The 14,188-nt window shown below is 58.8% G+C and overlaps 1 protein-coding gene across 1 annotated transcript; it reads left to right on the forward strand.

Moving 5' to 3' along the window:
* Positions 1-256: 256 nt before the first annotated feature.
* On the forward strand, positions 257-10,868 carry LOC140710405 (chondroitin sulfate proteoglycan 4-like). The gene is given in 14 exon segments (XM_073011965.1): positions 257-337; positions 434-715; positions 1,964-2,254; positions 2,256-2,317; positions 2,319-3,995; positions 3,997-4,645; positions 6,256-6,650; positions 6,652-6,718; positions 7,024-7,200; positions 8,828-8,893; positions 8,896-9,028; positions 9,130-9,270; positions 9,410-9,576; positions 10,815-10,868. Coding segments are annotated over 14 exon segments (4,242 nt in total).
* Positions 10,869-14,188: the final 3,320 nt, after the last annotated feature.

A 14,188-nucleotide genomic window follows, 5' to 3' on the forward strand; every position in this document is an offset into this window, starting at 1 on the left:
CCCCAGCCAACCCATGGAGGCGGGGCATGGCACGGCGGGCACTGCACAGAAGCCCAAGCACAAGGGCACTTAGGAGAAGGAATCTGAGCAGGGATCAGTCTGGACTGGGGATGATTCTCCAGAAACTCCATTCCTCGGGGCTGTGACCACCAAGCCAGGTGATCAGGCCAGTGATGTTTCCCTTTGAGGGGGTAGGGGACCCAGACCCGGGAGGAAGACTCCTCTGGGGCCCAGGGGAGGTGAGTCAGAGCTGGCAATGGCCTCCGGCTCCAGGAACCTCCAAGGAGGAGACCTGAGTTGCTGGGAATTTCTGGGTCTGACCTCCTGCAAAGTCAAGGTCTGGCTGGACACAAGGTGAGGCTGTGCCTTCTGGTGCCAGGACGAAGAAGATGCTGGGATCCAGACAGTACTCACAGACAGCACCATATAGCAGAACCATGAGGGTGCGCCAGCATGGACCCCTTTCTTCAACCCACCAGTACCTCTTTGTGGCACCTCACCTCCTCCAGGCAAGCATCTGAGCCTGGACCACAGCTCCCTCTCTCATACAGCTTCCTTCTTCGGTGAGAACCACCTGGAGGTGCCTGTGGCCACAGCTCTGACCGACATAGACCTACAGCTGCAGTTCTCCACGTCCCAGCCCGAAGCCCTCCTTCTCCTGGCAGCAGGCCCAGCTGACCACCTTTTGCTGCAGCTCTACTCTGGACGCCTGCAGGTCAGTGACGTCCCCCTGGGATCTGGGTGGGATTCAGGGTGGGATTCCTTCTCTAGCTTTGAGTGAACCCCAGCTGGCTGTGGGACCTTGTGTTTTATCTTAGGGTCTCAAGTTCTCCACTGTGGGATGGGCAGCAGCAGCCTAGAAATGGTAAATCCTTCATGAACTGGCTCTGCCCACTGGCTCCCTCCAACCACGTTTCCCACCACAAGCCCTTGCTGGCCCTTTGTGCTCTGACCGCACTGAACTGCTTTCAGTTCCCGGCCATCTTACAGTCGCTTGATGCCAGGCCTTTGGTCACTACACTCCTTCTGCCAGGTGCGTGCCTCACCCATTCCCTGCACATGCCTAACTCCAGCCTCTCCTTGAAGTCTCAGTGTGGACATCCCCTCCTCCTGGGTGAGGCCCCCTCCTGGGTCCCCAGGACCCCTGTGCATCCCTGTGGCACTACACCAATTTCTCTGCAGCACCACTGCCTGTCCACGACAGTAACAGCACCAGTACTGCCTCAGCTTCCTCCTTTTTCCATTTCATCCTTCAAGACACCACAAGCTTTGTTAGTGAGGAGTCTTGTGGCTCTTTCTTGAGTCTTCTCCCAAACCATGAAGAGTTAAGAACCCAGGGTCTTATTCCAAATTTGTGCCAGGCTGAGTGCAGTGGCTCATGCCTATAATCCCACCACTTTGGGAGGCCAAGGTGGGAAGATCACTTGAGCCTGAGAGTTCAAGGCTGGCCTGAGCCACACAATGAGACCCCATCTCTATTTTTAAGAGAAAAAAAATTTGGGTAAGCCATCTCCTTCCACACCCCAGTGGGGAGAGGACTAGGGCTTGGCCAGTCTGCTGCTGTCATTGCATTCCCAGTTACCTATTTTTCTAGGGGTGAAATCTAGATTCCAAGACAATATTTCTGGCACCTCTCACTCGAGGAAAGAGGAGGAGAATTTAAAAATCAGTTTGTATTTCTAGGAGAGCATCTTACTGTATGTCAGTTCCTTGTGGGCGAGGATCACATCTGATTCACATCACGGTCCCCAGAGCCCATCCAGGCCTGGCCCAGAGTCCCTTTGGTGAGTGTTTGGAGGATGAGTAAAGAGATGGCAGGATGGCAAGAGGAGTGGCACCAGAGGCCCTCGTCCTAGGTTTTCCACTCTGGGGCCCCAAGTGTGGGGAATGCACTATGCTTTTATAAGGGAAATGATGGATTCAAAATTCTGTTCCCCATCTCCCACTCCCCATCTCTCTTAAGGTCAGATTTGTCCTGAGCCAGGAGGAGCTGAAGCTACAGACCCCAGCAGAGAAGCTGCTGAGTAACTCCTTTGCCCATACTATGGTGCTGATTGTCGTAGAGGGCTGGGCCACATTGTCAGTTGATGGGTTTCTGAACGCCTCCTGTACAGTCGCAGGAGCCCCCATAGAGGTCCCCTATGGGCTCTTTGTTGGGGGCACTGGGAGCCTTGGCCTGCCCTACCTGAGGGGAAGCAGCCGACCCCTGAGGGGTTGCCTCCATGCAGCCACCCTCAATGACTGCAGCCTCCTCAGAGCTGCTCAAATCCCAGGTGCTGTTCAGCGTGACCCAAGGGGCACGTGACGGTGAGCTCAAGCCCGGGCGCCCAGGCACAAAAAATATTCACCCTCCTGGACGTGGTGAACCGCAAGGCCCGCTTCATCCACGATGGCTCTGAGGACACCTCCGACCAGCTGGTGCTGGAGGTGTCAGTGATGGCTCGGGTGCCTATGCCCCCATGCCTGCGGAGGGGCCAAACTTACCACCTGCCCATCCAGGTCAACCCTGTCAATGACCCACCCCGCATCATCTTCCCACATGGCAGCCTCATGGTGATCCTGGAACACACACAGAAGCCGCTGGGGCCTGAGGTTTTCCAGGCCTATGACCCAGACTCTGCCTGTGAGGGCCTCACTTTCCAGTTCCTTGGCGCCCCCTCTGGCTTCCCCGTGCAGCGCCGAGACCAGCCTGGGGAGCCGGCAACCGAGTTCTCCTGCCGGGAGTTGGAGGCCGGCAGCCTAGTCTATGTCCACCGCAGTGGCCCTGCACAGGACTTGACATTCCGGGTCAGCGATGGACTGCAGGCCAGCCCCCCGGCCACGCTGAAGGTGGTGGCCGTCCGGCCGGCCATACAGATCCACCGCAGCACAGGGCTGTGCCTGGCCCAAGGCTCTGCCATGCCCATCTTGCCCGCCAACCTGTCGGTGGAGACCAATGCCGTGGGGCAGGATGTGAGCGTGCTATTCGGCGTCACCGGAGCCCTGCAGTTCGGGGAGCTGCAGAAGCAGGGGGCCGGTGGGGTGGAGGGTGCTGAGTGGTGGGCCACACAGGCGTTCCACCAGCAGGATGTGGAGCAGGGCCACGTGAGGTACCTGAGCACCAACCCACAGCACCGCACCGAGGACACCGTGGAGAACCTGGCCCTGGATGTGCAGGTGGGCCAGGAGATCCTGAGCAATCTGTCCTTCCCAGTGACCATCCAGAGAGCCACCGTGTGGATGCTGCGGCTAGAGCCACTGCACACTCAGAACACCCAGCAGGAGACCCTCACCACAGCCCACCTGGAGGCCACCCTGGAGGAGGCAGGCCCAAGCCCCCCAACCTTCCACTATGAGGTGGTTCAGGCTCCCAGGAAAGGCAACCTTCAACTACAGGGCACGAGGCTGTCAGACGGTCAGGGCTTCACCCAGGATGACATACAGGTTGGCCGGGTGACCTATGGGGCCACAGCACGTGCCTCGGAGGCAGTCGAGGACACCTTCCATTTCCGTGTCACAGCTCCGCCATATTTCTCCCCGCTCTATACCTTCCCCATCCACATTGGTGGTGACCCAGATGCGCCCGTCCTCACCAATGTCCTCCTCGTGGTGCCTGAGGGTGGTGAGGGTGTCCTCTCTGCTGACCACCTCTTTGTCAAGAGTCTCAATAGTGCCAGCTACCTCTATGAGGTCATGGAGCGGCCCCGCCATGGGAGGTTGGCTTGGCGTGGGACACGGGACAAGACCACTATGGTGACATCCTTCACCAATGAAGACCTGTTGCGTGGCCGGCTGGTCTACCAGCATGATGACTCCGAGACCACAGAAGATGATATCCCATTTGTTGCTACCCGCCAGGGTGAGAGCAGTGGTGACATGGCCTGGGAGGAGGTACGGGGTGTCTTCCGGGTGGCCATCCAACCCGTGAATGACCACGCCCCTGTGCAGACCATCAGCCGCGTCTTCCATGTGGCCCGGGGTGGGTGGCGGCTGCTGACTACAGACGACGTGGCCTTCAGACTCGGACTTTGCTGACGCCCAGCTGGTGCTGACCCGCAAGGACCTCCTCTTTGGCAGTATCGTGGCCGTGGATGAGCCCACGTGGCCCATCTACCGCTTCACCCAGGAGGACCTCAGAAAGAGGCGAGTCCTGTTCATGCACTTGGGCTGATCATGGCTGGATCCAGCTGCAGGTGTGTCCGATGGGCAACACCAGGCCACTGTGCTGCTGGAGGTGCAGGCCTCGGAGCCCTACCTCCGTGTGGCCAACGGCTCTGGCCTTGTGGTCCCTCAAGGAGGTCAGGGCACCATTGACACAGCTGAGCTCCACCTGGACACCAACCTTGACATCCGCAGTGGGGATGAGGTGCACTACCATGTCACAGCCGGCCGTCGCTGGGGGCAGTTGCTCTGGGCCACTCAGTCAGTCACAGCCTTCTCCCAGGAGGACCTGCTAGACGGGGCCATTCTCTACCGCCTCAATGGCAGCCTCAGAACCCGTGACACCCTGATCTTCTCAATGGAAATGGGGCCAGTGCACACGGATGCCACGCTACAAGTGACCGTTGCCCTAGAGGGCCCACTGGCCCCACTGAAGCTGGTCCGGCACAAGAAGATCTATGTCTTCCAGGGAGAGGCAGCTGAGATCAGAAGGGGCCAGCTGGAGGTGGTGAGCGGGGGTGTGGGCCAGGTAGAGGGCCTCCCCCTCAGCCTCCATGCCAGGTACACATGTGACTTGGGCTGTGGCTGTGGTGGTCCCAGTTGCATGTGTGCACGGGTCTCAGATGTGCTCCCGTATATGTTGTGCTCCCAAGAGTTTCTGGGGAGCTTGCTGTACACCCATCCTCCTGGGAGTTGTGTGTGCCTCCAGAGGTCGTGTCCACTCATGTCCATGGCGTGGCTGAGCATGCAGATTCCTGGGCCCCACCAAGCCCTACTGAATCTCTGAAGTGGAGCCCAAGAATCTGCGTTGCAGTCAGTTTCCTGGGAGGGCATCATGGGTCCTGAACTTTGGGGATTGCTGGCCATGGAGACAGGTGGCTGCTCTTTAGATCCACATATTCCCTGCTATTTTCTCAGAGCCCAGACCAGGACTAGGAGGGTCTGTCAAGGGCTTCTACCCACCCAGGAACCCCGCCGAGCAGCCACGGGCCCTCCAGCAGGCTCACTCCAGCAGGACTTGCCCTGTGACCTCAGGCCAGTCCTTGCCCGCTCAGCCTTACTCTCCCACACTACTTATTTCGGAGATCCTTCTGGTCTGCATGTCTGGAGCTTGGGGCCGACAGTGAGCCAGCAGATCTGGCATCAGGAAGGCCTTGCGGAAGGAGGCAGTGTTTGGGCCAGGCTCTGAAGAGCACAGGCCATCGGTAGCAGATAATGGGGAGTGGTATTCCAGGCAGGAGGAACATTCCAGGGAAAGGCATAGAACAGGAATGTGAGTTTGAGGGTGGTTTAGCCTCTTGTGATTGGCCCATCAGGTGAGGGAGCCCATGTGGCCTTTGGGGCTTGAGCTCCATAGGGCCTGGGCTGAAGGTGGCTGTGCCTCCAGGAGGGGTGGGGGCAGGGCGCCCTCTGACAGTCCTGGGTGGTAATAACAGGGGCTGGGGAGGCACTGCCTGCAAACCAGCCACAGACCTGAACAGATCCTGAGCAGGGGGGCCTGTGTGTGTGTGTGTGTGTGTGTGTGTGTGTGTGTGCGCGCGCGCGCGCGCGCATATGTACATGTGTGACTGCATCAGCGTATGATGAACTTGCGTGTCTGTGTCACTGAGTCTGGGGATATGTGATTATCCACCTCCCCGGGGGAGTGCATCTCAAGCTGTGTGACTGATCCTCTGTAACCGTGTATGGGGTGGGTATTAACATGTGACCAGCAGCCAGCGGCAACCCAGTGAAACCCCATCTCTACACAAAAAATTTAAAATTAGCTGGGCATGGAAGCATGTGCCTGTGGTCACAGCTACTTGGAAGGCTGAGGTGGGAGGATCCCTTGAGCCTGGGAGGTTGAGGCTGCAGAGAGCCGTGATTGCACCACCGCACTCCATGAAGCCTGGGTGACAGAGTGAGACTGTCAAAAAACAAAAAATGTGACCAGCTGCATGTCTAGCTGCTGTGTGTGTGAACCCACATGTGTGTTTGTGTGTGTAAATGAGCAGTGGTGTCTGGAGGTATAAGTGGGGCAAGATCAAGCCTGTTCTGGCTGCTTAGGGCCACAGTGGACCCCTGTGAGACCCCCTCTGTGGCCCCCTGTGAGTCCTCATGACCTCTGTTAACCAGGCAGCCCAGGAGGCAGTGCCGCCGGCAGACATCGTATTCTCAGTGAAGAAGCCACCGAGTGCCGGCTGCGTGGTGATGGTGTCTCGTGGCGTCTTGGCAGATGAGCCACCCAGCCTGGACCCCGTGCAGAGCTTCTCCCAGGAGGCAGTGGACACGGGCAGAGTCCTGTACCTGCACTCCAGCCCTGAGGCCTGGAGCGATGCCTTCTCACTGGATGTGACCTCGGGCCTGGGTGCTCTCCTCGAGGGTGTCCGCGTGGAGCTAGAGGTGCTGCCTGCTGCCATCCCACTGGATGCGGAAAACTTCAACGTCCCTGAGGGTGGCAGCCTCACCCTGGCCCCTCCACTGCTTCGCATCATCGGGCCCTACTTTCCCACTCTCCTCACCCTCGGCCTGGCATGGGGCCCTGCAGAAGGAGGACGGACCTCAAGCCAGGACCCTCAGTGCCTTCTCCTGGAGAGAGGTATGGCTGTGAGAGAGGCCCAGGGGCTGCAGCCCAGCTCTGGGGGCAGAATGGAGGGAGCCCTGGGGACTCCCAGTGTGGGGGTTATACACAGAGAGGAGATGGGGAGTCACATTTCAGAAGCACCTGTGCTTTAAACACTGTATCTCCTTTCTTCCTCACAGCTCCTCTGGGAGCCAGAACTTATGGTCCCCATTTTCCACCAATGGAAGCTGAAGCCCTAAAAGAGTCAGTCTCCTCCTGCACCCAAAGGCAGGACATGAAGGGTGCTGCTGGGGCCTGACTAGCCCTGGGCCTGCCCATAGGTGGAAGAGCAGCTGATCCGCTACGTGCACGACGGGAGCGAGACACTGACAGACAGTTTTGTCCTGATGACTGACACCTCCGAGATGGGCTGCCAGAGCCATACTGTGGCCTTCACTGTCACCGTCCTGCGTGTCAATGACCAACCCCCCGTCCTCACTACAAACACAGGCCTGCAGGTGAGAGTATTCCTGGCACCATCCCCCATGTCTGCTTCGAGAAAGAGGCCAGCATCCCCTACTTCCCAGCACAGAGCTCCCCCTGTCTGAGCCTCAGTTTCCTCCTATGCAAAATGGGGACGCTGCCGCATGCCTCATGGGGTTGTTGGAAGGAGAGTTGTGAGATTGTGCTGAAATGGAACACAGGTGGGAGGTTTTGTTATGGACACTTGCAAGTAAGGTAGGCAGACTTCTGAGCAGCCACAGGTGGCTCTGCTGTTCCTTCTCCTGTGGCTCAGGACCAGAACTCCCGACAGAATCACTTACAAGCCTGTAAGGGCAGGTGTCAGGGCAGGAGCCAATAAGCTTCCCACCTTCACCCCAGCAAGTGAAGGCCACGGCTTGGCTCCCCAAACTCCTGCCCCTTGTGCCACAGCAGAGCAGGGCCCCCGTTTGGCAGGAACCCAGGGCCCAGACATGGGGTGGAACTTCTCCATGCTTGTGAAAGTAGTTCTGGTAGAACAGAAAGGGCATGGCTTCACTAAGCCCACATGGCAGGGCTTTGAATGCCGGCTTCTGGGGTGCGTCCTCCTGGGTCAGCAAGAGTCACTGAAGGTTCCACAGGAGAGCTGACTTGGGCTGTCTCTGACATGGGGCGCTGAGTGGGGCTTTGGTGGTCTAGGATGTGCCCATAGGGGGTGGCCTCATGGTGCGGAGGTCACAGGAGAGCTTAACACAGTGCTCTGGAACCACAGGCCAGGACGGCTGTGTGGCAGCACGGCCACCAGGTGGTGCCATCCACCCATGTTTGCTCCGGGAGCCCTGCGATGGGGCCCTGCTCCCCACATTATGGCCCCTCCTGCCAAGGCTCAGCCTGAGGGCTCCCTGGGGCCGGGGGAGGGAGTCCAGGAATGCCAGAAAGCTCTGTTTCCCGGGCATGTGAGTCCCACTGCAACTCTGCCTGCAAGTAATTGACCCAGCAAGACTGGTACCAGGACCTCAGGAACAGGCGCCTGCTCTGCTTGCAAGTGGGAGGCCTGAAAAGGGGTCCCCTTCGCCCAACATGAGGAGGGCCCGTAACTGCTCTGGAAGCACCTGGGCCCATCGCAGCGCTGATTCTGTGCTGCAGAACATGCCAACCATCAGCCCCCCACTCTCCGCACCACCACCCCTCCCTCAGCTGGAAGGAGGGCCCGTTTCTAAAATCACCATTCCCACCTGTGCCCGGCCCTGGCCAGGCACACACGGAGGCTCTGAAAGGAGACCCCTGCCCCACCAGTGAGACAGATTAAGGAGCACTGTTGGTCGGCGTTGGGGGTTTCTGGGGCTGAGAACTTGGTGAGGGTAAGAACAGGGGCCTTCCTGGGTAGGGGACACAAGCTGGCCTTGAGGGACACGCAGGACTAGGGCAGATGGAGAGCAAGGAGGCTGGGCCTGGAGGGTGACCTTCCCTGGGGCCTTCCCTGGGGTGACAGGGAAGGTGAATGTGGGGAGGGCCCTTTGTGCAGGGGAGCCAGAGCAGTACCAGCCTCGATGCCACCTGAGGGCCTGAGCCAGCAGAGTTGGAACCCTGGTGGCAGCCCAGGGCTGGGGAGGAAGGGGTGGGTGAGCAGGGCAAGGCAGAACCTTCACAGGCCTGTGTCCCCAGATGTGGGAGGGGGCCACTGCGCCCATCCCTGCGGAGGCCCTGAGGAGCATGGACAGTTACTCTGGGCCCCTGAGCATCTGGTTTACGCCATTGAGCAGCCCAGCAAAGGGCGGGTAGTGCTGTGGGCAGCGCCGGGCACCGAGGTGCGCAGCTTCGTGCAGGCTCAGCTGGGCGGTGGGCTCGTGCTGTTCTCACACAGAGGTGGGTGCTGAGGGCCGGGCCCTGGGTTCCTGCTGCCTGAAGGGGTGCCCTGAGATGAGGAGCCAGCTCAGGCCAGCCAGACCCAATGACTCTGTCCTCAGGAGCCCTGGACGGAGGCATCCACTTCAGCTTCTCTGATGACAAGCACACTTCCTCCAGACACTTCTTCCGAGTGGCGGCCCAGAAGCAAGTGCTCCTCTCACTGGAGGGCAGCCAGACGCTGACTGTCTGCCCGGATGGGTGTGCTGATTGTGGGCATTCCGGGGTGTGCCAGGAGCTGGGGCAGAGCTGAGGGTGGTGTGCCAGGGTCACACTGCCTCTCTGCAGACACAGGCCTGGGCCTGGATCTCAGAGGGTGATGGCCCCTTTTGCATCTGGAAGGGTCCGTCCAGCCACTCAGCAACCAGAGCCTCAGAGCCAGCTCCAGCGCAGGCACCGACCCCCAGCTCCTGCTCTACGGTGTGGTCCTGGGCCTCCAGCTAGGCCAGCTGTTCCACGCCTAGCAGGACAGCACAGGGGAGGCCCTGGTGAACTTCATTCAGGCAGAGGTAAGGTCCCCACTCTGCAGCCACCACTCAGACACCCCCAGCCTCAAATGGCCACTGTGCCATGGACATCACGTGGACATGGGTGCGGGCTCCAGCATCACTAGCAGCAGATGCTCCCGGTCCTGCCATGGTCCAGGCCCAGGCTCCTCTAGGAGCCACCAGGCTGGCAGGGCAAGTTCATGTTCCCAGAAGGAGGGAGAAGGATGCAGAAAGTCAGGGATACAGGGCCCTAGAGCAGGGCTGGGGTTTTGGAGTGTGTCTTCCAGAAGGAAGCTACAGCCGGACCCAAGGATCCCGAGAGGGGGCACCATGTGGGGGCACTAGTGGCACCCCAGTAGCTTGGTCCAGAGAGGCAGTGCTTGGTCAAGAGGGATGGAGTTGGAGGTGAAGTAGCTGCTGGGCCTGTGGGCAGAGGCGTGAGCCTGGGGCTCGGGTCAGGTGCCAGCCAGAGGCAGAGTGGATCCTAGGGGCAGATGAGCTGATGAAAGGCAGCTGAGTCGGCCAAGAGGGTGAAGCCACGGTTCATCCGTCCTGGTGGCTTCAGAGACCACTAGGAAGAACTAGAGCTCTCAGCCATGGGTAGCAGCAGACTCTGTGATCACTGTGCCATGGGGGCCAGCCCAGTTATCGCTTAAACGAACACCTCTTCCCAAAGGCAGAACAGGGGTTGTTCCATAGCAGGGCAGAGTGGCGCAGACTCTTCCGTGGGCCGTCCTGGGCAGATGGTGCAACTGATGCTCCCGCCAGGAGGCTGCATGGGCATCTGGACCCAGCATATGATCACAGTGAGTTCTGGGTAGGGAGTGGTCTTGTGGGGTGCAGAGCTGACTCTGTCACTCAGGAGCCATGGCATGCTGTACTGCCCCAAGTACCTCCAGAGGGGTCCCCCTGCCAGCCCTCAAAAATGGCAAAGCACACCCCAGCCCCCTTTCCAAGCTCCCTTGCTTGGGCAGGGACCTCCTGAGCCTGGCACTCTCCCTCCTGAGAGGCGCAGATGGTATTCAGCAAGTGCAAAGCTGAGGTTTCTTGGGCCTCTCACATCAACACCTCCCAGTCCCAGGTTCTGTATTTCCCTGGAGCCCCACTCCTGCTATGGCCCCCTCCCCACGAGGAGATATTCATCAGGCTGGTGTCTACAGCTGCTGTGTACCCTCGGTTGCTGGGAGACTTTGTCAAGAATGCACAGGAATGGGGAGGGCACGGGACCCGGCCATCAGCAACCCTCTCGCACTCTATAGTCCCACGTTACTCAGAGCTTCCCCATGCCCCAGCAGTATGAAGGACTAGACTGAATGGGCACCAGGGTACCAGGCTGGCAGTGCCACACAGGCAAGTGGGGAAGAGGCTACATGGGCTAACTGGCCCGCTCGGGGAGGAGGGCAGGACTGGGGATTGTCTTGACAGCAGCCCTGTCCCACAACACTGAACTGGGCAGGGAAGGGGTCAGGTGTCCCCCCGACATGGGACTGGATTCCAGAGCACGGGGCCTGGCTGCCAGAACCGGGCCTCTCCTTCCAAGGCACTGGGACCCTGGATGCCGGAGCCGCGTGTGGTGGAGCCTGCCCCTCAGGGAGCACTGAGTCCCGGAGGTGGTCGTTTTTTGGGAGGGGGCTATGGGGCTCGTCCCACCTACCCCCTTCTTTCCAGCACTTACATGGTGCTTCCCTCTATTTTCACTCTTGGCGGCCGCCCCACACATTGCATTCCTCCTCCTTCTCGCTGTCCTCCATCCTCCATTCCCTCCAACTCCTCTCCCAGCCCATGGGGTGCCTACCTCAGGTCAGAGAGTCTGAACCCTGAGATACGCTGGGTGTGTGGATTTCCTTCAGCTACCCTGATGTCCCCACTTCCAAGTCCTGACTCCTTTGAGCCATCCCAGGGGGTGTCCAGCCACTGGACCACAGGAGCAGAGACAAGGCTGTGACTGTGTGACCATCAAGGTTTGTGATGTGTGTGACACATCACATGAGTGTGAGAATGTGAGAATGGCACCAAGCCTGGGCTAGGACAGAAGCAGCTGGGGAAGGAGCCTGGGGGCCATGAGCAATCTGATTTTTTATCCACCTCCCCCGCCCCGCCACCTTACCCAGTCTAAACCAATGTGGTAAGGGTGGCTGCCGGGGAAGGGATAGGAGTGTCTGAAGCCTACTTCACTCCCAAAGATTTCTAAGGAAAAGCATTCTGCATCCTCTGGCTTGGACTTGTTGACCCATGGCCCTCTTTCAAGGACATTCACTCTGATTCCCAGTGTGCCCTGTTTACACTGGCCACGTTCTCTAAGGAAAACAATAGCATATGTTTTTGTTTCCAAATGGCTGGAGAGTGGGGCTGTGGGTCCAGCGCCCATAAACCAAAATGAGGCAGGGATTGGGGCTTGCCCTAGGATGTGGTAATGACCAACAGAGATGGGTAGAGGCAAGCAGCGTGGTATTGGCCAAGACTGGGAGTCCAGAGATGCTGCTTCACCCTTGGACTTCAGGCAAGTCCCTTTCCCTTCCAGAGCCTCAGCATCCTTTCTATCAAATGATTTCTTTCTGCCTTTCTCCCAGGGTGGCTGTGGGGATTAAGGGAGACAGTGGTCATAGGGATGCTGTGTTAACTGCAGATGCGGCTGTAGGAGCACTTTGCTAACTACCAACGTGAGTTGAGACTCTTCAGGGTATTTGGCACCCAGGTCTGTGGTGAGGTGTGACATATGGGATGTAAGGTTTGATGCCTGCTCCAACTCTAGTCTTACTAATGCAAGCAAAACATTTGGCAAGTCATGACCCTGCCTTGGGGAAAAGGGCAGTCTGGGAGAGCTTCTTCAAGGCAGCCTGGCTTCAATGGAGTCCAGGGTATGACTGAGATAGGCTTATGTGACGAGGAATTGGAGGGTATCTGGGTAAAGAGCTGCAGTGTGGACAGAGGTTTAGTGTGGGACTCACTGAGGACAGCCGCTGGCCAAAGCAGGGAACAGAGACAGAATGAGAAAGAGCTCTGTGGGGAGGGTGGGGCATAGGGTGGAGAACTTCAAAGTCCGAAGAGTATGACTTGTTGGGGCTCAAAGCTGTAGGCAGTAGGGAGCCATGGAAGGCTCTTAGGTAGAGAAATGGCAGCTGAACATTAGCAAGCAAGCACTGTCTCCATGAGCAGCATGGATGGTCCTCTGAGCATGCCAGCATGGGTGTGCAGGGAGCTGGTGCAAATGCCTCTGTGTGTGGGTGAGCTTCTGTGTTGTGACTCTGCCCATGTGTGTGCTTCAGTGTGCCAAGTGGCTGCACGCCCCAGATCTGTGCTGCACGTGCCAGCCAGTGAGGATGCTGGGCACTGGGAGGTGGCAGGGAAGGAGGCGTATGCGTGTTGTGGGTATGTGTGTTAGTGTGTCCATGCCAGCAGTGGGGCCTCATAGCATGTGTGTGCGCACCCCAGCATGTGCGTGTGTGTGTCCCCCAACCCCAGGCCTGCCCCACCCATGCATGTGAGCTGCCATGTTGATTTGATGCTGTCTTTCAGAATCACTATCAGTGGCCCCTGAGGAGCATCAGCCATGGTAGGTACATGCCTTGCCGCCTGCTGCATGAATGGTGTTCCCGCCCCACTGCACCAGCTCCACACGGGGGCACACCTGGGACCTCAGATCCAGGATCCCTGCCCCTCCTTTCTGGAGCTGCAGATTTGCTCTTTCCTCTTTCTGTCCTCATGCTGTGGCTCTGTCACCTCCCTTCCCTGTGAGCCATGGGACTCAGCACCACTGCCCATGGCCTCCATGGCTGAGCCTGGGTGCTCTTGGAACAGGCTCCATGCCCAAACTGGCAGACATGGGTGCTCTCTGGAGCCATCAGAGAGGGCATAGAGCTCATGGTTTATGGTGTAGGGGCTGGGAGCTTGGAGGGCGTTGTGTGGGGCTGGACTCTGAGGAGGCCAGAGGTCTAGGAACGTCATCCTGGACACGCCATACCGGTCATGCAGTCTGAGTCATGCTGCCAGGGCAGGGCATCCAGCTCCCAGCCTGGGAGTGCCGAGAGCCGAATCCACTGCAGAGCAGGGGTGATAGTCAGGGTCCCACCTCCTCTATCTGTCAGCAATCCAGTGATGATCTAGGATAAAACCTTAAGAGTCCCATACACATGGTCATCCCACAACACACCTCACAGGCCAGGCAGGGACACACAGCCCACTTCCCATCCTCCCGGGTACCATCATAGCTGCTAGCATGTGACCAAAGGCAGGGTCCCTGGCCCCCGCTGAAGCATTACCACAGGCCAGCGGGCTCACACAACTTGGCCTGTTGCTTCTAGGGGTCTCCTGTGCTATTCAGCCAAGGGGACCACAGTGCCTGCTGGCCCAGCTGACCTCCGCCTAGCGAGCCCACCTGCCTCTCCTGCCATGGACTCTCCCTCTTCTGCTTTTCCCAGCAGGAAGGGCCCAGCCTCACCTACGAAACTTGTAGCATTCCCACCTGGCAACCAGCTGAGGCTCCCCTCTTAAGACTTACAAGTCTATGGCCAGTGGCATCCAGCTACCTGCCCTCCCTGCCTTCCCCAGGCTCCCTTCAGAGGACCCTGGTCTTTCTGACCACCCAGAGGGGCCTCTGGCACACACTCCAGCCATCCATCCCTTATAGCTTCAC

The sequence above is a fragment of the Chlorocebus sabaeus genome, chromosome 26, assembly GCF_047675955.1.
Source record: "Chlorocebus sabaeus isolate Y175 chromosome 26, mChlSab1.0.hap1, whole genome shotgun sequence".
Classification (NCBI taxonomy): Eukaryota; Metazoa; Chordata; class Mammalia; order Primates; family Cercopithecidae; genus Chlorocebus; species Chlorocebus sabaeus.